Source organism: Bos grunniens, chromosome 21 (assembly GCF_055505025.1).
Source record: "Bos grunniens cultivar Pamir isolate PY7600 chromosome 21, Bosgru_T2T1.0, whole genome shotgun sequence".
Lineage (NCBI taxonomy): Eukaryota > Metazoa > Chordata > Mammalia > Artiodactyla > Bovidae > Bos > Bos grunniens.
This window is the reverse complement of record NC_141185.1, coordinates 40,182,146-40,205,268: the sequence shown is the minus strand read 5'-3', so window position 1 is coordinate 40,205,268 and position 23,123 is coordinate 40,182,146. Positions and strand designations below refer to the sequence as shown.

Sequence of the window (23,123 nt, the reverse complement as noted above, 5' to 3'; positions counted from 1 at the left end):
GAGTTTCTCAAAACCCAGAACAGACAGGCTCTGGCGCAGCACAGATGTTGTTCTGTGTGCAGGTGCTTTTGTGAACACAGGAAAACACAGGTTTCCAGGTAGCCGTTAGTGCACGTCCTGGCTGACCACCTGGGGCAGGTGTTTTGGTCACCTGAGCAGGCCTCAGGGCTGCAGGCAGGCCCAGCAGGTCACAGCAGAGTCCCCTCAGCCCTGGTCCTCTTGTTCCCAGGGCACAGCCTGACAAGGCACCAGGACAAACAAGCCAGGAGGACGCTGCCCAGGGAGGCAGGTTGGGGAGGGTGCCCTGTCAGGCACAGGACTAGGGGTCTAATGATCCTGGCCCCTGTGAGCTGGGCTTCCTAATCCATTGTGGGCTGAGCAACACCCGGCTCCCAGGGAGCTCCTGCTGGGTGGGAGGAGGCCCCTCTACTGCCGAGTGGATGATGGGTGATGCCAGCACCCAGGGCTGCAGCCTGAGCCCACCCTCCGTTCCCTCTGCCCTGTCACCTCCCCCAGGTTGGTGAGGGCTGCTGTCCGTGCCCCCTCCAGCTCCAAGTGCCCTCCTCACCTTTGTTTGTGTCTGCAGCGTTCGCTCCAATCCCCTTCGGAGGGATTTACCTGCCTTTGGAGGTACCTCCCAACAGATGCCACTGCTCACCTCTGGTTCTTGCCTACGACCAAGCGCATTTCTCTGCCCTTGTGTCCATGGAGCAGAGAGACCAGCAGAGAGAACAAGGTAAGCCTGCTGCCACTTGACAGTGGCGGGGACAGAGGGGCCAGGAGGGCAGGAGGCGGGATGTGGAGCCCTCCCTTGAGAAGGGCACTCAGCAGTGATGGGTTTTGCCTAAAACTACCGTATGCATGCAAAAAATATCATTGAAAATAATGCCATTTGCAGCAACATGGATGGAATGGATTTAGATGATCATTATCATAGATGATCATACTAAAAAGCTTAGATTATCATACTAAGTGAAGTAAGTCAGAGAAAGACATATCATGTGATATCACACGAGGAATCTAAAGAAAGACACAAATGAACTTATTTACAAGAGAGAAACAGGCTTACAGACAGAGAAAACAAACTTATGGTCACCAAAGGGAGAAGTGGGGAAGGATAAATTAGGAAATACGCACTACTATATATAAAATAAACGAGGACCTGCTGTATAGCACTGTACTCAATATTTTCTAATAACCTCTAAGGGCAAAGAATCGGAAAAAGAATATATATAACTGAATCACTTTAAAATATGATGAAGTTAATAATTCTGTCACCCTTATCTAGCCTTTACTGTGGTTCCCTTCACTTCTACGCATATTTTATATGGATGTAGTTAATCTCAGATGTAATTTTTAAAAGCTGTTCTAGTGCAGTCACCTAACTATAGCTCACTTTCTTTGTAAATTAGGTTTTATTGGAACATAGGCACACTCATTCAAAGGCGAATTATCTGTGGCTACTGCTTTTGTAGCAGTAGCCACCAGGACTTCCCTGGTGGCTCAGATGGTAAAGCATCTGTCTACGATGCGAGAGACCCAGCTTCGATCCCTGGGTTGGGAAGATCCCTTGGAGAAGGAAATGGCAATCCACTCCAGTACTATTGCCTGGAAAATCCCATGGACAGAGGAGCCTGGTAGGCTACAGTCCATGGGGTCGCAAAGAGTTGGACACGACTGAGCGACTTCACTGCTTTTGTACCCTTAGAGCAGTTGAGAAGCAGTGTCAGAAACTGTGTGGCATGCAGGGACTAAACCACTTACTAATGAGCGCTTTATGAACAATGTTCGCCAGCCTCTGCTCTGCAGGAAGCTTAGAATCAAAAGATGGATATTTCCATTCAAATCATTACATGGGAGCTTCCTGTCATTTCAGTGCTGCAGAAAGTCTTACCAAGCTGGGCCCACAGGCCGTGCACTGCACAGTCCCAGCCGCAGTCACATAGACTTGTGTGGGGCCTGTCTTTAGTCAGCGCATTATGTGTCTGTTGTGGAGATGGTGGGATTTTGTTTGAAATGTTAACTGCTGATGGATGTGTGATTAACTGAGCAACAAAGGGGGAACTCTTCCTTTTTCACTTCTGTGTCTGGTTAGACAGAGGCCTCAGGCGACCAAGGGAAGGAAAGGCTGAGTGATTTCAGGGTCCCTGCCATCGGACATGGTCCCAGGAAATCTGCTGGCTCATCCCATGGTGATGTGAGTCCAGAAGGAAGGCAAGCAGGGCTTCAGGCAGCTGAGGGATGTCACGTCCTTTTGCTGAGCTGTTACAGATGTCTCACTGTAGCCACATTTAGGCCTTTCCTGTTGTCTCTCTGCATTTCGGCCCAGTGAGAGCTGGCACCTCCCTCATGGCTTTCGGCTCTTGTGGCTCACTGTGGCTCTTGGGAGACAAGAGGGCCCTTTCCCAGCCTCACCCTACCGGCAAGTGATTGAAAAGACCTTAGAAGTCAGATGTTAGCCATGAGTGGTAGGTCAGCGGCTCCTAACCTGGCAGCTCTGAACTCTAGTCTTCTATTGAACTGTACAGAAAAAAATGAAAAAACTATAAAAGAAAGATGAAATAATAAAACCATCACATCAAGGTGAAACATTGTAGAAACGGCATGTTGCGTATAAATTTTGGAGAATTTTAATAAAATTGGCTGTGTTTTATTTCAAAATTTTAAAAATGAGGGCCCTTTCTCAGGACTGGGGTCCAGGCCGCTCATCTGGTCTCGCAGAGACTCTCTGGTAAAGGGAAGATCGTGGTCACAGGGCCTTCCAAGCTGAGTCCCCGCCTCACAGAAGGCACTGAGCTTTCTCTCAGGCCTTCTAGTGCTGCTTTTGGATGCTTTCCAGGCCAGTGTGAAGGTGCTCATCAACAAAAGGACAAATGTGGGGGAGTTCCACAGCTTAGCAGGCAGCATCACAGAGGTACGGGTGGTTTCACCTCTGAAAACTTGCTTTGCCATAAAGTGGGCTGTGGTCCCAGCATGGTGTCTGGGGCTGTGCCGTGGGCTCCTACAGCTCCCCCTGCTGGCTCCCTGCTCGTAGCAGTGCGGTCCCTGCCCCCACGGTCTTCATGTGACCAGGGCTGCACATTGACCCATTCAGTTCTCACGACCACTGCACAAGCAGAAGCACAGCACATGTGAGTGGCTCCCACTGGCTGGGTAACCTCAGTGCTGCATACCAGGCCCTCACACATTGGGAGAGAACACGAATGCTCTACAGACTCTGAGGCTTTAAGTGTTGCTGCCAACACGTCCCCTGTGCCACCCTCGCTAGTGCGTGCTGGTAGGCGAAACCGTGCTTCCTGCTTCTCCCATTGGCCTGAAGTCCAGTGGTCCTACAGGCCTGGAGCTGAGGGTCCATTCAGTGATACTACCTGTTGCTTGCAGGTTTGAAGGACCCAAAGATGAGGTGTCCTTGCCTTGGGCCCTCACCACCTTGTAGGGGAGACAGGCAACCCCACCAAGCCACACTCTGTCCAAGGCAGTATATGCCCCAGACAGGCACCAGCTCCATTCAGCAGGAGAGTGATTATTCTAACTAGAAATAATGGACAGATGGAGCTGAGCAAAGGTGCCGTGCCAGTGCAGGATGTGGCTGGCATGCTGCTGGTACAGCCCCGCAGGCACCTGTCATGGAGGCATAACGGCACTGGGCCTGGGCGCTGCCACGCCCTCACCGTGTGGCCCGAGGGGCGCCATGTGCCTCCCAGCCTGTCCCCTTCTCTGTTGTGCAGTAACACCCACCTCCCTGGGAGTGAACGCCTTTGCCTCCCCTTGTTCACCCTCCTCACCCCCACCCCATCCTCTGCCCTTTCTCTTCCACCCATTTTCCCATTGGTCTCTTTCTAACTGGACATGTGTAAGGACCTCACCATTTAGTTGTGAAGTTACCACCAAGAGATAGTCCCTCCACACACGGAAGTTCTCAGTCACCCCTGGGAATGGTACCACCTGTCCCAGAATCAGGCCTGTCCCCTGATCCATACATGTTCCTTCAAAGATAAACCTAAAGGCCTCAATTGGCCCCCTTCCTGGCCACCCAGTGTCTCCCTGAAAGGATCTGCTGTGGGCAGGAGCAACAGAGCAGACAGTGTCCGAGAAGCCATCACCAGAGGAAGTCTACCCCATAGTTCTGTGGGGTACTGTCCTACCTCTAGCCTGACATCAGAGACTGCCGGCGGCTTTCCACAAATACCAGATCCTAGCAGTTCCACTAGGATGGAATGGTGGTTGGGCATGGTGGTGAGAAACTGAAAAAACATTAGGAATCTGCTTGGGGAACAGGCTTATCTTCTCTTCTCAGCCTTTATGAGGCCAAGAAAGTAGAAGCAACCACAGAAAGCCATGTGTTAGCACCCAAAAAAAGATGACTCCGAATAGCATTGAGCTGCAAGGGTGGTTGCTGCTCTGCTTCTGTAACAGGGAGTCCTGAGGTAGGTGGTCCAGGGCTGGTGCATTAGCCCTAGACATCCTCAAGGACTCAGGCTCCAGCCTCTCCCTGTTCCACCATCCTTATGTGATTTCAGCCTCATGGTTATAGAATAGATGCTGTAGCACCAAGCATCACATCCACATTCCAGGCTGGGCCAAATGGCTCTTTTCTTGAAACTTAGTCATTTTATTTGGGAAAAACACCTTCCTCCAGTACCTGTGTTGGCATCTTACTAACAAAGGCTGAGCTCCACACTTGCATTTGTCCAGCTGTGGAGCAACCTCAGAAATGAGTGCATCAGAGGAAGGAGGGGGTGAGGTGGTAGGTGGGGATTCACTGAGCCAGCTATGAATTAGGGAGAGAATGTGATGTTTCCAGGCAGTTGCATCTGGACTCTCCTCTTTATTTCACCAGCAATGACCACCTATCTAGGGAAGGGCAAAGGTGCAAAAAAAAAAAAAAAATGGGTTCTTCACCAACTCGGGTCCTCATCTGGAAATAAACCACATATGCTGTTAGGCTCTCAATCCCCTAAAAAGCAGGGGTGCGTGAGGCTGTCAATGGTGTGCTCCTTAGGAGAAAATCCAGTTTATTTAAGCGCAGAAAGAAGAGCAGCCCTCCTCCCAGGCCATGCACTGCCCGTGGGTGTCAGGTTTGGGGCTGACCAGGTGAGGGTGGCACAAGCGCCATGCATCCCACCCATGGCTGTGCCCCCGTAGGAGGGGGGGCAGGGACTGGGTAGGTGGTCCTGCTGAGAGCCAGAGCCAGGCTTGGCTCCTGGCGACTGACTTGATGGCACATTCCTATGCCTCTGACATCTAAATGCCACCAGGGAGTTTATGCTCAGAGCTTTTCTCTCCTAGAGCCCTGGGCTTATGCCAGGACAACCTCCCCAAAGCAGTCAGGAGCCTTCAGATCCTGCTGAAGTGAGACCTCGGCCTGGAGAGGGGCGTCTCACTCCCTCCTTCCAGAAGGTCTCCAGCTCTGTACCTTCAGGCTGGGTTGCACTCTGCCCCCCAGGAGCTGCCCAGGAAGCTCTTTACAGACTCTGACGTCACCACTCATGTAGCAACCTTGCCTACGAGGACCAAGGATGCTCAGTGAGAGGAAAGGTCGTGAGGAAACCATCCTCCTCCTCCCTGCCCTTCCCTGCTACGCCTCCCTCCATTCACTCCCTGGTGATGGTTAGAACTGCTTCGGCTTTGGCTGCAGGTCATCAAAACCCAGCTCGAGGTGGCTCAGGCAGTTAGGGGGCTGGTTCTCACACACACTCAGCAGTGCGGGACAGGCAGGCACCCTGGGGCAGGTGGGACATTCAGGAATGTCGGAGATGACCAGGTGACTCCGCCTCACCTGCAGCCTCCTCACCTTTTGTTCCAGACAAGCACCTGCCCCCAGCCCCCAGCAGCAAGCGGGTCCTGTTTGACCCCAAACTCCCATGTCTAAAAGGATGACCAGATCTGGGACAGAAAGTACACACAAAGATCCTAGTGCATCTTGTCCTGGAAGAAACAAGGGGTGGTGTCGGGAGGGCTCCTGGGCCGATGGATGAGGCTCCCACAGGCGAGGTGGACAGTGAGGACCATCATTGGGAGGAGTGGTACCACACTGAAGTTGCTTCAGTCCATGGCCTCTTAATGACGCTCGCGGAAAGTTTTCCTCATCAGTTCTGCAGGAAGCTCGGAGCCACGCGTGACCTTGGAGACTGGTAAATAGCAGGAAAGCATCAGACCAGATCCTGCATTCCCTCGGTGAACTGATGACAGGTCCTTTGTCTGAGTTAAGGTACCCTGGCTTGTCATGAAGGGAGAGGCAGTCTCGGTAAGGTCTGCATTCATGTGTTGAAGTCCTATCCCCCAGGCCTCAGATTGTGACTGTATTTGGAGATGGGGTCTTCAGAGGGGTCATTAAAGAAAAATGAGGTGATTAACGTAGACCCTCATCCACTGTGACTGTTGGTTTTATAAGAAGAGTAGATTAGGACAGAGACACAGCAGAGGAAATCCCAAGAGGACACAGAGAAGAGAGTCACCTGCAAGCCAAGGACAGAGGCCTCAGAAAGAAATGACTCTGCTGACACCTTGTGCTTAGACTTCCGGGCTCCAGACTGTTATTAATAAATGGCTGCTGTTTAAGCCCCTCCGTCTTTCGTCATCATGGCCACCCAAGCAAACCAATACAGACAGAATGAGAATACCTGGTTACTCAAGCCCTTGGGAATGAATGAGAACCTGCCACGTTTCTCGTTACGTCTGGCTCAGCTCATCATCATCACCTTCTTGACCAGCGGATGCTGCGTTCAGATCCATCAGTGGCCTGATCAGTATCTGTGAGCTCTCTGCCCTCAGCAGCTCGTGTGTGGGGATCCTGGGACCCACTGTAGCTGGTGGTGAATTTTTTTTTTACAAAGTAATATTCTGCAAGCTCTGTAAATCCACACCCCAGCAGACGTTTGGAACATGGCTAATCTTATAACTCTGCTCCAGGGGAAGGGGTGATCCCACTGGGGAGGTTCAGCAGAACAAAGAGCAGGACCATTGGATGTATGGTCGAGGGCCTGGAGAGCCTGCCGTGGGTACAAGGTGCTCCGAGAGCTGGGGCTGGAACTGGGGACAGACAGCTGGCCCTAGGTCGGGACAGGCTGAAGGCGAGCCCCAGCTCTCTTGCGTATCGCTGCACAGCTTGAGCCACGGGGAGGTTCATTCAGCAAGTGTTCACTGTGACAGCACACTCGTGGCGGTGACAGTACTGGATGGCCCACACCTCACACGGTGAGAGCCTGGGGTTCGGCTCCTTCCTTCAGGGGTCAGCAAGGCTGCAGGCATGGGTCCGAGCAAGGCAGAGCCTCTCCAGGTGACCTGGGCTCCAGAGACAGAGTAACCCCAAATCTCTGTGTCCTCTCGCGATTTCCTCTGCTGTGTCTCTGTCCTAATCCACTCTTCTTATAAGACCAACAGTCACAGTGGATGAGGGTCTGCGTTAATCACCTCATTTTTCTTTAATTACCCCTCTGAAGACCCCATCTCCAAATACAGTCACAATCTGAGGCCTGGGGGATAGGACTTCAACACATGAATGCAGACCTTACCGAGACTGCCTCTCCCTTCATGACAAAACAGCGGTCATGAACTCTGTTTTCAATCTGTATTTTATGCACAGCTCACAGTTAAATGCCAGTCTATGTTTTATGATTTCCCAAACCAGATATAATGCGACATTTCGTTTCCAATCTATTTGACAACGAACTCTGCTTTTTCTTATAGGATTGATTTATAATAAACAGCATTCATTTCCTATTAAGTAGAAATTGGTCTTAACAGGGCTATAAATATTATTAAATGTTCCATTTAAATGGATTTTATAATATAATTTTGTTAATATAGCAACCTAAAATGATAAATTAACCTTTTTCTAATCAAACTGGCCCATCTGTGAACCTGTTTAAATACAATAATAGAGGAACCACATACCACCCCACCTGTTACTGGACATTATAAGAATCAGATAAGTTCACAGTAGCAAGAAGTCTTTAGAAATTCCTAGCATTCCCTTTGCAGTCAGGCTTCTTCCTGTTCAGCCACTTTCTAGGTTTGTGGTTTGCCACTGAAAGACACACTCAGGAAGGGTGTGGAAGGCCAGCTGCCTCTCCACGTGGTCTGCAGGCAGCCTCGCTGGGCCACTGGCCACATACCGCTGCTGCTCCTGCCATAGCCTCGAGTGTGGCTCCCAGAGGTGTGGGCCACCGCAAGGCCTGGGGACCAGACGAGGGTGTCATCTTTAACATTACTGGGTTTTGACCCACAAACATCTCAAACAGCCCCCGCGTGGCCAGGAGCAGTGGGTGGAACTTCAAGGCTGTGAGTTCTGTTCTAGGCTTACAGGGGGACATGAGTTCAGAGAGCTGAGTTTTGCTGATCAAACGCCCAAGAGTCCGGTTGTCCACCGACACCTGCGCCACCTCAAGGAACATCAGCTCTGAAGGCCGGGGCTTAGTTCCAAAGGGATGCCAGCTGTGCTCAACTACACGGCAAGAACTGGCCACGGGTCTTTCACTAGGAAACTGGGGCCTGGAGAGCTGAGGGGGCAGGAGACATGGACACAGGCTCCTTCAGGCCTCCCCAAGGTGTCTGGTCCCCCAGCCACCATCTCCCTGACTACTGAGTCAGCCCAGCCCGCATCTCCATATGAAGTGCTGTCTCTCCCCTCAGGCTGCCCCAGGCTACCTGTGGACCTGCAGGCTTCTGATGGGTGGTGTTGGAGCAGGACATGGCCTTCATCAGTCCTCCTGCAGAAGAGGAGGGAGACAAAGCCCCAGGTGCCTGTCCTGCCCCCTGGACATGGGGAAGGAACCTCGTAGTCAAGCAGCGTGACAGCCTGTTTCTGCTCTCCAAGAAGCCCCCATCACTGTTCCCCAGGGTTGCGTCTAATGCATGAGAGAACCTGTGTCCAGAAAAAAAAATGGACAGCTTCCTGACAACCCAAGTCCACTTAGAGAATTGTCTCTGGGGACGTTTTTCTGGGGAAAGGGTCTATGGGGAAGAACGCATCCTGACCAAAGCCCAGTGGGCCGCCTGGAGCGTGAGGCCACAGGCAGCTCATCAGGCAGGAACTCGCCACATCCCTGGCATTCAGGGAGGGGAAAGAGCTGCCATTGCTGTGCACCTTGAGGAGTCGTGAAGCAAATCCTCATAAAGCAAGTCTGATTTTTCCCAGAGGCACAAGGATGCAAGGTTCTTACCCAGCCAGGGAACTCTGCGTCAGGCCCACCAGAGGTTGTTCTTGGGCACTGATGGGCCAGAGCCAAGGCCACGGTGGGATCAGGTGCAGGGAGAGGAGGAGGATGACAAGGACCACCTTTCAAAGGCTCCTGTTCTTGATTGCCAGGCTTCCCAGGGGGCACGGTGGTAAAGAATCCACTTGGCAATGCAAGGGACTCGAGACGCAGGTTCGGTTCTTCATCGACCAGATTTCTAGATGTCTTAAAGCCACATGTCCTGTCTTTCTCATCTTTGCGTCTCCAGCACCAAGACACTGGGGGAGCAGTTAATAAATGTTGAATGAGTGAATAAACAAGATTAGATGCTCACAGTCTACTGATGTCAGATAATTTTTTAAAAGGAGGGGGAGGCAAGGTGCCAACAGCAGTGAAAGGAAAAGTACACACTGTGGAGTAAGGCCGGCCTGTGGCCGGGGCAAGTCACGCAGCGCCGGGGTTCACGTCCTCCTCTACAGAATCGCAGCAAGAACCCTGGAGCTGATGCAAGACCTGTAAGTAACAAACGCGGAGCTCCTGACACAGTGCCTGTATTGTCGGAGAGTTAGACACAGAGATCCGTAGAACAGAATAGGAAACTCAGAAATAATCCCACACAAATACACTGAGAGGATTTTTGACAGAGAAGCAAATGAATTCAATGGAGGATGGATAGTCTTTTCAGACAAATGATGAGGAAGCAATTGGAAATCCATAAGAAAGAAAAGGAGTGTAAACTCAAACCTCATTTATACAAAAATTAAAGTTGACCATATAATAAAAGTAAAATGTCCAACTGTGGACCTAGAGGTAGGTAAAGAGTTCTTACATATTGTCCTATTTGTTCTGTGTCTCTGGAGATCCGTGACTAATAGAACCACTAATCTGTTCTGTGTCTCTAGAACTTTGTCATTTCAAGCATGCTGCAAAATGGGAATCACACAGCATGCAGTCATTTGGGATTGGCATAATCCAAAAAAGAAAAAAATAGGTTGGATCTCTACTGTGCAAAGATGGTGGGGAGAGGTGCGGGGGGACAGGAAGGAAGGAGGAAAAGAGGAAGGCAGGGAAGGAGGAAAGAAGGAAAAACAAGTTACAGACTGAGAGAAAATATTTGAAAACCACATATCAACAAAGGATTTGTATCTAAAATATACAAAGAACTCTCAAAACTCAATAGCAAAAAGAAAACCCTCCAAACCATCCAAACAAAAACTGGGAAAAGATACAGACAGACATTTTACCAAAGAGGAGATAGAGAAGACAAATAAGCCCATGAAAAGTTGGTCAACGTTAGAACCACAAGATATCACTGAACACCTATCAGAATGACTAAAATCTTAAAAACTGACACCACCAAGTACTGGGAAGGATGTGGAATAATTGGACTGCTCCTACACTGCTGGTGGGAAGGTTAAAGTGGTTCAGTCACTCTGGAAAACAGTTTGGTGGCTTCTTGTAAAACTAAACATCACTTCTCATGCTGCTGCTGCTGCTGAGTCACCTTAAGCTGTGTCTGACTGTGTGACTCTATGGACGGCAGCCCACCAGGCTCCTCTGTCCATGGGTTTCTCCAGGCAACAGTACTAGAATGGGTTGCCATGCCCTCCTCCAGGGGATCTTCCTGACCCAGGGGTGGAACCCGGGTCTCCTGCACTGCAGGCCCCTTCTTTACCACTGAGCCATCAGGGAAGCCCTCACTTACCATATGACCCAGATTTGCAGTCCTGGGCATTTATCCTAGAAAAATGAAGTTATGTTCACCCAAAAGCCTGTACACAAAACTGCTTTATTTGTCATAGCCAAAAACTGGAAACAACCCAAATGTCTTTCCTGGGTACATGATTCCTGGGTGCATACTGTCTCACAGAATCATACTCAACAATAAAAATGAATGCCTGTGATTCATACAATTACTTGAGTGGACCTCAAGGGAATTATGCTGAAGGAAAAAAAAAAAAACCAATCCCCGAAGACTGCATTCTGTATGATTCTAGTTCTATAGCAGTCTTGAAATGACAAAATTATAGAGATGGAAAACATATTAGTGGTTCTGTTAGTCAGGGATTTCCAGAGAAACAGAACCTATGGGATACATATAGATACATATATAAGAGGAGATTTATTACAGGAATTGGTTCACATAATTATGGTGCCCAAGAAGTTCTGCTGTCTGCCAACTGCGAGCTGTAGAACCAGGAAAGCCTGTGGTGTAATTCAGTCTGGGTCCGAACACCCAAGAACCAGGAGCACTGATGTCTGAGGGCAGGAGAATATCAATGTCCTGCTCAAACAAAGAGAGCCAGTTCCTCTTTCCTTGGCTATTCTGTGCTATTTGAGCCCTCCGTGGAATGTATGATGCCAGCCCATGTAGGTGAGGGCAGTTTTCTGTATCCAGTCTACCAATTTAAATGCTAATCTTTTCCAGGACTGACCCCCAGACACACCCAGGTGTTATGTTTACCAGCTCTCTGGCCATCCCTTGGTCCAGGCAAGTTGATACATAAAATTAACCATCATGGTGGTAGACAGGGATTAAGGACCAACAGGGTTATTTAGAAGCATGTTGTTTAAATTCCAAAAGATGTATGTTCAAGATTCTCCAAACGTCTTTCTTGGTTATGGGTTTTTATTTAGTTTTGGTCTGAGAACAAACTTTTTATGATTTCTCTTCTTTTAAACCTGTGAAGGTTGGCTAAGAATATGTTCTGTTTTGGTGAATATTCCATGGGATCTTGAAAAGAATGCGTGTTCTGCTGTTGCTGAGTTCCATAAATGTCCATTAATTCAAGGGCTCTGGTGACGTAATTCAGTCTTCTATATCTTCGCTGATTTTGTCTGCTTGTTCTGTTGGTTCCTAAAAGTGGCAGTCTCCAACCATAATTAGTGTGTCTTTCTCCTTTCAGTTTTGTTAGTATTTGCTTCATGTCCTCTGAAGCCTGTGCACACAGGTAGGATTGTGATAGCTTCATGGAGAATTGACCACTGAATCACTATGTAATGTTCCTCTGTATATAACAGGACTTGCACTGGAGTCACTCCAGTTTTCTTCTTAGTATCTTTTAACCTATGTATGTCTTTATATTTCAAATGGATTTCTTGCAGTCAATATATACATGAGTTTTGCTTTTTATCGACCTGACAGTGTCATCTATTAATCAGTATGTTTTGACCTTAGACCACTCACATTTAATGCCAGCTCTCTTCTGTTTGTTCCATCTATCTTTATTCCTTTTTGTCTTTTACTGTCTTCTTTATTTTTTATTTAATTTTATTGGAGTATAATCAATTTACAATCTTGTGTTAGTTTCAGGTTTACAGCGAAGTGAATGAGAAAAAAAATATATATATATACTCTTTTTTAGACATTTTTTCCATATAGGCCATTCCAGATTATTGAGTAGAGTTCCCTGTGCTATACAGTAGGTCCTAATTAGTTATCTGTTCTGTATATAGTAATGTTTATGTCAATCGCAATCTCCCAATTTATCGCCCCCAGTCCACTGGTAACCATAAATTTGTTTTCTACAACTGTAACTCTGTTCTGTAGATAAGTTCATTTGTACCCTTTTTAATATTCCATATGTAATTGATATCATATGATATTTGTCTTTCTCTGACTTCACTCAGTATGACAATCTCTGGGTCCATCCATATGCTATATATATATTCTTTTTATGGCTGAGTGATATTCCATTATATATATGTACCATATCTTTATCCATTCATCTGTCAGGGGACATTTAGATTGCTTCTATGTCTTAGCTGTTCTAAATAATGATGCTATGAGCATTGAGATGCATGTATCTTTTCAGGTTATGGTTTTCTCCGGATATATGCCTAGGAGTGGGATTGCTGGATCATATGGCAGTTCTGTTTTTCGTTTTAAGGATCTTTTGCTATTCTGGATTAGCAAGGTGTTTTCATCCAGCCCATTAAAGATGTCACTCCATAGCGTAAAAAAAAAAAAGATGTCACTCCACTATCTTCTTACTTGTTTAATCATGAGAAGTCTGCTGTGATCCTTAGATTATTTCTGTATATGTAATGTGTCTTTTTCCTTTGGCTGCCTTCAATATTTTCTCTTTGTCTTCCGTTTTTAGCAGTTTGGATGTATTATGTATATCCAGATTTGTTGCTGTTGTTTGCCTGCTTGCTTTTTTCTTAGCCTCTTGGATCTGGTAGGGTTTGTCATTTGTTTGGGAAATATTTAGATAAGTAATGTCAGCCATTATTTATTTAAATATCTCCTCTGTTTTGTTCTGTCTCTCCTTTCCTTCTGGGATTACACTTGCACAGATTTGGGGGTATCTGATATTGCCCCACCAATCTTGGATGTGCTGGTCTGCAAACCCCCAACTTGTTTTTTCTGTTGCCATCTAGTTAACATCTGTTGACCTGTCTTATTGTTCACAGACTCTTTCCTCAGGTGTGCAAAGTCTACTAATCAGCCTCTCAAAGTCATTCTTTATAATTGTGTTTTTTTTTTTATTTCTAGCATTTCAATTTGACTCTTACAGATTTTTTCTCTCTGATGAAATTAACCATCAAATTCTGCAAGATATCTCCTTTTTCTATTTAGAGTCTTCAACTTATTAATCAGTTATTTTAAATCGTTGTCTTATAGTTTAAACATCTGTGTCCTGTCTATCTTGCCCTTCACCTGGCTTCACCTGTCAATGGACTGGTTTTCGCTCATCTTTCCTCTTGCCAAAAATATTTTGTTGAAAACCAGCCATCTTGAATAGAGCAATAAAGACTAAGGTACATCACTTTGATTCCTTTTGTTTTGCTGCATGGAATTTGGATCAGACTAGATCCAAACCCTGGTTACCCAGCTTCAGATTCTTCTAGTAAGATCTTGTGTCTGTAGTGGGTCTGGTATTTCTCACTGTCTGCTGCATGCTTTATGCTGAGCCTCACTTTGGCATGGGTCTCTCTCCATATCCTGGCCCCTTTTCTAGCAGTAGATCGCTACTCCTCACAGCTTCTTAGCCTGGGTATGGGAGGGAGAGCCGAGAGGGTACTGTTTCTTTGTTCTGAGTAAGCCTCTATCTCAGGCAGGCACTGTGTCCCTGGATCTGGGGGGAGGGAGTGACCTCCCCCAGCTGTAGTTCTGGGCTCAACACATATTCCTGCCCCTCCCCCAGAGAAAAAGAGACTTATTCCCTATTTTCTGCTCCCTCCCCATGCTTTACTGGAGAAAGGCCCTAAGATCAGTGGTGTGTGCTGCCCTACTCTCTGCAGTTTCTTCCTTAGTATAGAACTCTTTGAAGGACACTTTGTGAGAATACTGGCCAGTCTTTTTCTGAGTACCAGCTCAGGTCCCACAGAGAGAGGGCTGTGTGTGCTTGAGGATTTCCCTTATGTCTGTGGCCCCTAGGGTCCTGTATTCTTTCCACCAGTCTACATCCTTCCTTTACCAACTTGTTAACAATTTTAGCTGAAATCTTAGTGGGGTCCAGCTGAAAGAAAAAAAAGTGAAAGTGAGGTCGCTCAGTCGTGTCCAACTCTTTCCCACCCCATGGACTGTAGCCTATCAGGCTGCTCTGTCCATGGCATTTTCCAGGCAACAGTACTAGAGTAGGTTGCCACTTCCTTCTCCAGGGGATCTACCAAACACAGGGATCGAACCTGGCTCTCCCACATTGCAGGCAGACGCTTTACTGTCTGAGCCACCAGGGAAGCTGGGGTCTAGCTTAGTCTGCCCCAATTAAGCTCATGTCCATACCTCCTCAGAGACACCTGTCTTTCCTTCTATCTGGGGCTAGCCAGTTGTCTGTGACTTCAGCTCTTGGACAGGTTAAAGGAAAGTTGTGAATCTGCACTTTGTCTAGCTTGTCGTTGTTATACGAGTGGTATATCCCTTCTTATATCCCTCAAAGAAACCAGAAGTCTCCATTCTTTTTTGCGAAAATAAGTACTGAAAATTGGTTGCTGCTTTGGTTACCAACTTTGTCCAGGCTATTTTGAGATGATGCCTATATGTTTCCAGGTTACCAGGGAATTCTCCATGTAAGAACACTGGAGTATGTAGCTGTTCCTTTCTCCAGGAGGTCTTCCTGACCCAGGGACCCAACCCAGGTCTCCTGCATTGCAGGCAGATTCTTTACCCTCTGAGCCACCAGGCAAGCCCCCAAAGTATTAGTTACTCAATCGTGTCTGACTCTTTGTGACCCTGTGAACTGTAGTTCACCTGGTTCCTCTGTCCATGGAATTCTCCAGGCAAGAATACTGGAATAGGTAGCCATTCCCTTCTGCAGGGGTTAAAAGATAGGAGCATGCCTTTTCAAAGGGCCTTGGGGAGGGTGGGAATTCACAGGCTTATTTTGAAAAGTATTTGCTGTTCCTGACATTTGCCACCAGAGGGCAAGTCACCACATCAGTCTCCTTCTCACTGGGTGAGGTCAGGCTTCCCAGGCTTCCAACAGGGAAAAGTTAGGTGTGTAAAGTGAGAAGCAGAGGCATCTTAAGTACCTGAGTCTCACAGAGGGCCTGTTTTCAAGGCCTCCCTCTAGGCTGTACAGGTAGGGCTCCTAAGCCCTGCCACCCTGACCCGAGGGCCACAGCTATGCTCTCTGCACAGAAGATGCCTTCTGACGTCCAGGCTGAGAAGCTGCTAGGAGCCTGTTGGGTGGTCAGGCTCTAGCACCTACAGGTGATTCCAACCTTCTGCTTTTTGTGTTTGGGGGGAGGCGGATGGTCAGGGTGGGGAGCCCAGGACGTCCATCCCAGCCCAGCTACTGAGTAGAGGAATTCCCAGGGGCCCTTTGGTAGGGAAGCTGAGGAGGCTGCAGAGCTATACTACTTTAGTTGGTTTATCTGACAAATAAGCCAAAGTCATAGCGGTTTCAAGTGACAAGTTTGCTTCTCCTGCAAATAAAGCCTAAAACAGATGTTCCTGATGAGCAGGCAGGTCCCCTCCAAGTGGGGAATCAGGAACCCACTCCTGATGCAGGGCCTCCATCATCAGAAGGCTAGAAGGTGGGAAGGGTGTTGGGAGAAGGCCCGCCCACCCCTCATCACACTGCCCAGGGCTTCACACAGTGCTTCTGCTCACGCCCCACAGATGCAAGCAAGCCTGTGTTCTTTCCTAACGCTAGGGTGGGGGCTGGGAGATATAGCCAGGCCTAGGAAGGTGCCCCCAAGGCACCTCTTCCCTGGGAAGGTGGACAGCCAGACCCCAAATTGTCCACATTGTACCTACAGAAATTACTTCTAACAGATTATTATTCTAGAACAATGTTTGCCAGATTTGCTTGATTTTAGACCCATGGAGGGAGAAGGCAATGGCAACCCACTCCATTACTCTTGCCTGGAGAATCCCAGGGACGGGGGAGCCTCGTGGGCTGCCATCTATGGGGTCACACAGAGTTGGACACTATTGAAGCGACTTAGCAGCAGCAGCAGCAGACCCATGGATAATGCTTATTTAAAATAGAATCCTTGGGTCTGTTTCTTGAACACTCTGGTTTGGCCATCTGCATGGGGGTGTGGAGTGGGTGGGTACCTTTACCAAGCTCTCCCTCCAGGAAGCCATCCTGCCCTGTCTACAGAGGGAGCCTCTACCCCCTGCCCCAACCCAGGGGTGGAAAGCCATGCCAACCTTCTCTCTGTTGTCATGGTGACTCTTGGGACTATGGCACCAGCTCCTGGGTATGACCCAAGGGAGGCTGGTCCTGAACCAGCCCTGCAGCCTCTGCCCCCACCATTGTGACTACTCCACAGCTCAGCCCTGGGAGGGACGGCTATGAGTCACAGCCACACCAGACAAGACCAAACAGTCTGTGGCCAAGGTAGACCAAGCTGCCCCTGACCTCCCAAACTAGAGCACAGTGCCGCCCAGCCCCATCCAGGTGAAAAGGAAAATCTGGAGCAAACCTGTTTCCCTTAAACGGGGGCTAGGAAATGGCAACCCACTCCAGTGTTCTTGCCTGGAGAATCCCAGGGATGGGGAAGCCTGGTGGGCTGCCGTCTCTGGGGTTGCACAGAGTCGGACACGACTGAAGCGACTTAGAAGCAGCAGCAGCAGCAGAGGGTGGGGTGGAAGAAGACTATGTGTGTGTCTTTATTAACACTAGAGGGCAGCACCAAGTCAGTACTGCCTGTTTCTTACTAGAAAATCAACTATTAAACGGGTATTCAGTCTTAGATTTTATGTATTTGTTACTTATTGATTTGCCTTTCTGTTTTTGCCATGACACCTTTGTCATGAATCTTGGGGAAATGACACCAGATTTGTGGCCCGCATCTGGGGAGTAGGGGTAAGGAATGTGCAGAGGAGTAAGAAGGCAGAGTAAACCCCAGACAGGATCAGGGCCCCTGCACCCTAGAGTGGCGACTGGGGACTCAGTGTCCTCAAAGATGGGGCTTTCTGTGCCAAAGGAAAGCAGCATTTGGGAGGCCTCGTGTGCTCAATCAGGGTCAGGCAACATCTGGCCACCAGCACAGGAGTGGGGCAGAGGCGTTCCAAGGCCAGAGCAGGCAAGGATAACCCTGAATCAGGGAGGGCCCTGCCCAGCTGTCAGCTTCTAACCCACTTCCCCATCTAGATGGTAGTCCAGCCTCACCTGCCTCCTAAGCCGGTGGGACAGCGGGGGTGAGACCTCCCTGTGGAGGCCCCAAGGCCCCAGCAGGTCTGAGTGTCACACCTGAAGGGGCAATGGTCCCTGCACCCACATATACCACCCCCAGCGTTTGGGCAGGCCGGCTTCCCAGGTCCTGCGTCCACCCCAACCCTTCTGAAGTGGGCTCAGGTCCCTGGGGACTGAGGCATGTTTTGATGAATCAGTCCCTCTGTGCAATAAGGGGCCTGTCTCTCCTCACTGCTTTGTTCAGTCGCTCAGTTGTGTCCGACTCTGTGACCCCATGAACTATAGCACACCAGGCTTCCCTGTCCTTCACTATCTCCCAGAGTTTGCTCAAACTCATGAGTCGATCATGCCATGCAACCATCACATCCTCTGTCGCCCCCTTCTCCTCCTGCCTTCGATCTTTCCCAGCATCAGGGTCTTTTCCAGTGAAGTGGCTCTTCGCATCAGGTGGCCAAAGTATTGAAGCTTCAGCTTCGGCATCAGTTCTTCCAATGAATATTCGGGGTTGATTTTCTTTAGGATTTACTGGTTTAATTTCCTTGCTGTCCAAGAGACTCTCAAGAGTCTTCTCCAGGACCACAGTTCAAAAGTATCAATTCTTCAGCATTCATCCTTCCTTATGGCCCAACTCTCACATCCGTACATGACTACTGGAAAAACCATAGCTTTGACTATACAGACCTTTGTCAGCAAAGTGATGTATCTGCTTTTTAATACTCTGTCTAGGTTTGTCATAGCTTTCCTTCCAAGGAGCAAGGGCCTTTTAATTTCATGGCTGCAGTCACCATCTGCAGTGAAGATTTTTGGAGCCCAAGAAAATAAAGTCTGTCACTGTTTCCACATCGCCGCCTTGTCCACCTACACGTTCCCTCCTCAGAAGTTTCGGTGGTCTGCTCCAGAACAGCTCACCAAAGCTCCCTCAGGCTGCTGTTCACCCTCAGGGCGCTATTACCACCTGACAGCAGAAGCTGTATGTCAGCTGTTCATCCCGCCCTCAGTATAGGCTGTGAGCTCCCTGTGGCCAAGGCCATTGTTTCCGTGGGTCCCACACAGATAGACCTGCCCAATGAGCTCATGCATGAGCAGACGGCAGGCAGCCCTCACTCCCCTTCTCTGGGCAGAGCTGGGTGGGCCTGTCCTCAAGCCCTCTCCCCATTGACCTTGCTCAGTGCACTGTCTGGCCTGGGTCCGGTCCGTAGAAAGGGCAAAAGCAGTAATAGCTTCTTTTTGTCTGCTGCCCCAGGAGGGCATCTGCCTTTTGATCCATGTCGAGGCCAAATCATGTCTCCAGACTGCTCTTTGGCATCCACAATAAAGACATTTTCTAAACTGTTAGTGGTGGTTTTGAAACCTCGGGCCTTAAGGCTCCTGCCCACGTAGAGGTCCTGTGTACAACTCCATCCGGTTTCCTTAATCACAGCAACACCTGGACTCCGTGGACTTTGCCTGTCCTCCCTAGGGGACGCCGGGGCTTCGAGCCTGCGCCCCCACCCTGGGCCACCTGGCACAGGTCTCTCTCTTTTGTGTTCCAGCCGTGATCCCCCTGACGGATTCGGAGCACAAGTTGCTGCCTCTGCACTTTGCGGTGGACCCCGGGAAGGACTGGGAGTGGGGGAAAGATGACAATGATAACGCCCGGCTGGCCCAGTAAGACCCTACCCTGTGCCCCTCTCTCCCTACCAGTGCCATTCGAGGCGGGCTGTTGCTGGGTTTCTCGGGGAGGACCTGGGCAAGGCGCCCCTGCTCCTAGTAGCTGGCTGGCTGGCTGGCCTGCCGGCAGGAGGGGTACATGCGGGCGGGCTGGGGCGCATCTCACTTGCTGTTCCTCTCTCCCTAGCCTGATCCTGTCACTAGAAGCCAAGTTGAACCTTCTGCACAGCTACATGAATGTGACGTGGATCCGGATCCCCTCTGAGACCAGGGTGAGCTTGGCACGTGCCAGACAGACCAGCAGGCACTCTCAGCTTGGGGTGGGCAGGCAGGGCGCACCCTCCCCCACGCGGGGCCCCCAGATGCTGGCCTCCATCCTGCCTATGGCCTGCGAAGCCCCGGCTCCAGCTGAAACACGTGTCTGTGCTCCCCTGTGCTTGCGGGTCTGGGCATAGGCATGCGCTCCAACTAGGGGAGTTTTTCTCCCCTTATTTCTCCAGAAGGAGAGGCATAAACACACCCTCAAAATAATCTATAGACAAGTCACAACACAAAACTCTCTCTGCCGAGATGGGAACATGCTGAGCTGCCATGGAGCAGAATTAATTATAAGTCTGTGTGTTGGTCCTTGAAAAGGCAGGGAACCCGGGCGCGATTCCTCGGCACTTCCTCTTGTTCTCTCCCCCCTGGGAGGGTAGAGCTGTGAGAAAGGGGGCTGGTGCCCCACTTGCCCCCCTCCCTCTGGTAAGACCATGCTGGCCCTGCCTCCAGATGTTAAGAATGATTCGCTTTAAGTATCTGGCTGATGTTTTTGTGCCCTCACTTTCCTGGTAGTGAAATCTCAGGAAAGGGGATTTTTTTTAAAAAGCTTACAAATAATTGCCCCCCTCCCCAGACATCAGTTTAATTAACCATAAAGTGGGGCCCATAACTAATAGTTTCTAAGTTTCCATGAAGAAGGCAAGGAGGGCAGTGCCCGGCGCACAGCTAGTAAGTACCCAGGACCAGTTGGCACTGATCAGAGTGCTTTTGTACTTCAGCCTTTACTCCTATCAAGTTTTCACAGGGCTCCCTGATGCAGGCCCTGATACCCTGTATGGCATAAGTGACAGTCAGCGGCAGTCTGGTTCCAGAGTCCAGCTGCCTGGACTACATCATGACATGGCTGTGGGCCCCTTTTTAGGGCCCACGAGGGCTGTGAAGGCAGCAACTCCAGATCGAGGATCAAGAGACTCGGGCTGGGACACAGCTCAGGCTTGGGACAGTCAGGCTGGACGCAACACCAAGGGGCCGGGGTCTGCCTCCTGCGGCAGCAAGGGGAAGGCTGATCTCTAACCTCCTCCCTTTCCTGCCCTCCCTCTCCCCTGCAGGCTCCTCTGGCGCAGCCGGAGTCCCCGACAGCCTCCGCGGGGGAAGATGTGCAGTCCCTGGCCGACTCGCTGGACTCGGACCGAGATTCGGTGTGCAGCAACTCCAACAGCAATAACGGCAAGAACGGCAAGGACAAGGAGAAGGAGAAGCAGCGCAAGGACAAGGACAAGACCCGCGCGGACTCTGTGGCCAACAAGCTGGGCAGTTTCAGCAAGACACTGGGCATCAAGCTGAAGAAGAACATGGGCGGCCTGGGCGGCCTGGTGCACGGCAAGATGAGCCGCGCCAACTCCGCTAACGGCAAGCACGGCGACGCGCCCGAGCGCGGCAAGGAGAAGAAGGCCAAGGCGCGCAAGGGCAGCAAGGAGGAGTCGGGCGCTTCAGCCAGTACGTCGCCCTCGGAGAAGACCACGCCGTCGCCCACGGACAAGGCAGCGGGCGCGTCGCCGGCCGACAAGGGCGGCGGGCCCCGCGGCGACGCCTGGAAGTACAGCACAGACGTGAAGCTGAGCCTCAACATCCTGCGCGCTGCCATGCAGGGCGAGCGCAAGTTCATCTTCGCCGGCCTGCTGCTCACCAGCCACCGGCACCAGTTCCACGAGGAGATGATCGGTTACTACCTGACCAGCGCACAGGAGCGCTTCAGCGCCGAGCAGGAGCAGCGGCGCCGCGACGCCGCCGCCGCTGCAGCCGCCGCCGCCGCCGCTGCCTCCACGGCCAAGCGGCCGCAGCGCAGGCCGGAGGCCGAGGGCGCGCCCGGCCCCGAGCGCGCCTCACCAGGCCCGCCGGCCGGGCAGCCCACGCAGCTGGTGCTTAAGCTCAAGGAGCGCCCAAGCCCGGGGCCCGGAACCAGCTCCCGGGCGGCACGGGCGGCGGCTGGCGGTTCGGCTTCCCCAGGCCCCAGTGGCAGCACGCGGCGCGTAGGCGCCAGCGGACCGGTACCCGGCCGTAGCCCCCCGGCGCCGGGACGCCAGAGCGTCATTCACGTGCAGGCGGCGGGCGCGCGGGAAGAGCCGTGCGTCCCAGCTGTAGGAGCGTTGCGGCCGTGCGCCACGTACCCGCAGCAGAACCGCTCGCTGTCATCACAGAGCTACAGTCCGGCGCGCGCCGCCGCCTTGCGCACAGTCAACACGGTAGAGTCGCTGGCGCGTGCCGTCCCAGGAGCCCTGCCCGGGGCGGCGGGCGCGGCCGAGCCCAAGTCGCAGACCTACACCAACGGCTTCGGCGCGGCGCGCGACGGCCTGGAGTTTGCCGACGCCGACGCGCCGGCCGCGCGCTCGAACGGTGAGGGCTGCCGGGGAGGCCCGGGTGCGGGCCCAGCGCAGAGGCGCTGCCAGCGCGAGAACTGCGCGTTCTACGGGCGCGCCGAGACCGAGCACTACTGCTCGTACTGCTACCGCGAGGAGCTGCGGCGGCGGCGCGAGGCGCGCGCGGCCCGGCCCTGAGCGCACGGCTCGGCCCTACCGCCGGGCTGTCCTCTCCAAGTTGTCGGTGTCTCCTCTGCGCCCTGGTCCACCGGGAGGCCGGCGATCCTCTGTCCGTGCTGTGTACGTGTTTGGTCAAACGTTCCTAATGGTGCCTGAACCTACACTGATGCCACTCAGGTAGTAGACGGATAGGAAACAAGTCATACTGTTGGAAGTGGGTGTGCTAGCTAGCATCTGCCTCGTACCTGTGGAAACTCAATAGCCATTGCAAGGGTATTTTTGTTCCTCGATAAGAGAAATAAAGAAATTTGCAGCCCTTTGTTTTTAGAAGGGAGTGTTTTACATGCTTTTTTTTTTTTTTTTTTTTTGGCTTTTTTTTTTTTTCCCCCTAACCCGGCGACTGACCTCTTCCATGTAGCGGTCACCTGCGTGCAGTCATTGCCACCCAGGGTTTCGAGGCAAACGCGCGGCCCTGGGACCGCGGTGGCGGCTCTGCCTCGGGCTTCCACCTGTGCCCTTCCGGGGCCCCTGGAGGACAGGGTGCTCGGCCGCCCACTGGCGCCCTGGTGGTCTCACTGGCCCCTTAGGAAGACGCGGCTCCATCTCATAAGCAAAACCTCCTCCCACAGCCCCCGGCTCGAGCGACACTCACACTGCCATCAAAGCCACGGGCGTCTGTAGGCTGGGCACGGGACAAGCTACCTCGCGGGGCGCGGTGATGTGTAGCGGTCACTCCCGGTGCGGGGCAGCTCAGGTGACAGGAGCTTTCCAAAGACACCGTGGGGCCCGAGGGCAAGGTTCCGAACTCACGATTTGGAGTTGCCCATATATGAGCAAAGATGACAGCCTGTTCACATTTCTCCTTCGAAGACCCTTCCCCAGTGAACTGTCGCCGGAGGGGC

General features: G+C 51.2%; 1 protein-coding gene across 5 annotated transcripts in view; it reads left to right on the top strand.

Annotated features, from left to right (window-relative positions):
- Nucleotides 1–22,548, top strand: part of OTUD7A (OTU deubiquitinase 7A) — a 389,075-nt gene extending 366,527 nt beyond the window's left edge. For all 5 annotated transcript variants that reach the window (XM_086364069.1, XM_086364070.1, XM_086364072.1 and 2 more), the window contains 4 exons: nt 587–736; nt 19,306–19,420; nt 19,611–19,695; nt 20,794–22,548. In XM_086364069.1, coding sequence (XP_086220195.1) covers nt 587–736; nt 19,306–19,420; nt 19,611–19,695; nt 20,794–22,239 — 1,796 coding nt within the window. In that variant the 3' untranslated portion in view covers nt 22,240–22,548. The remainder of the gene's footprint in view (nt 1–586; nt 737–19,305; nt 19,421–19,610; nt 19,696–20,793) is intronic.
- Nucleotides 22,549–23,123: the final 575 nt, after the last annotated feature.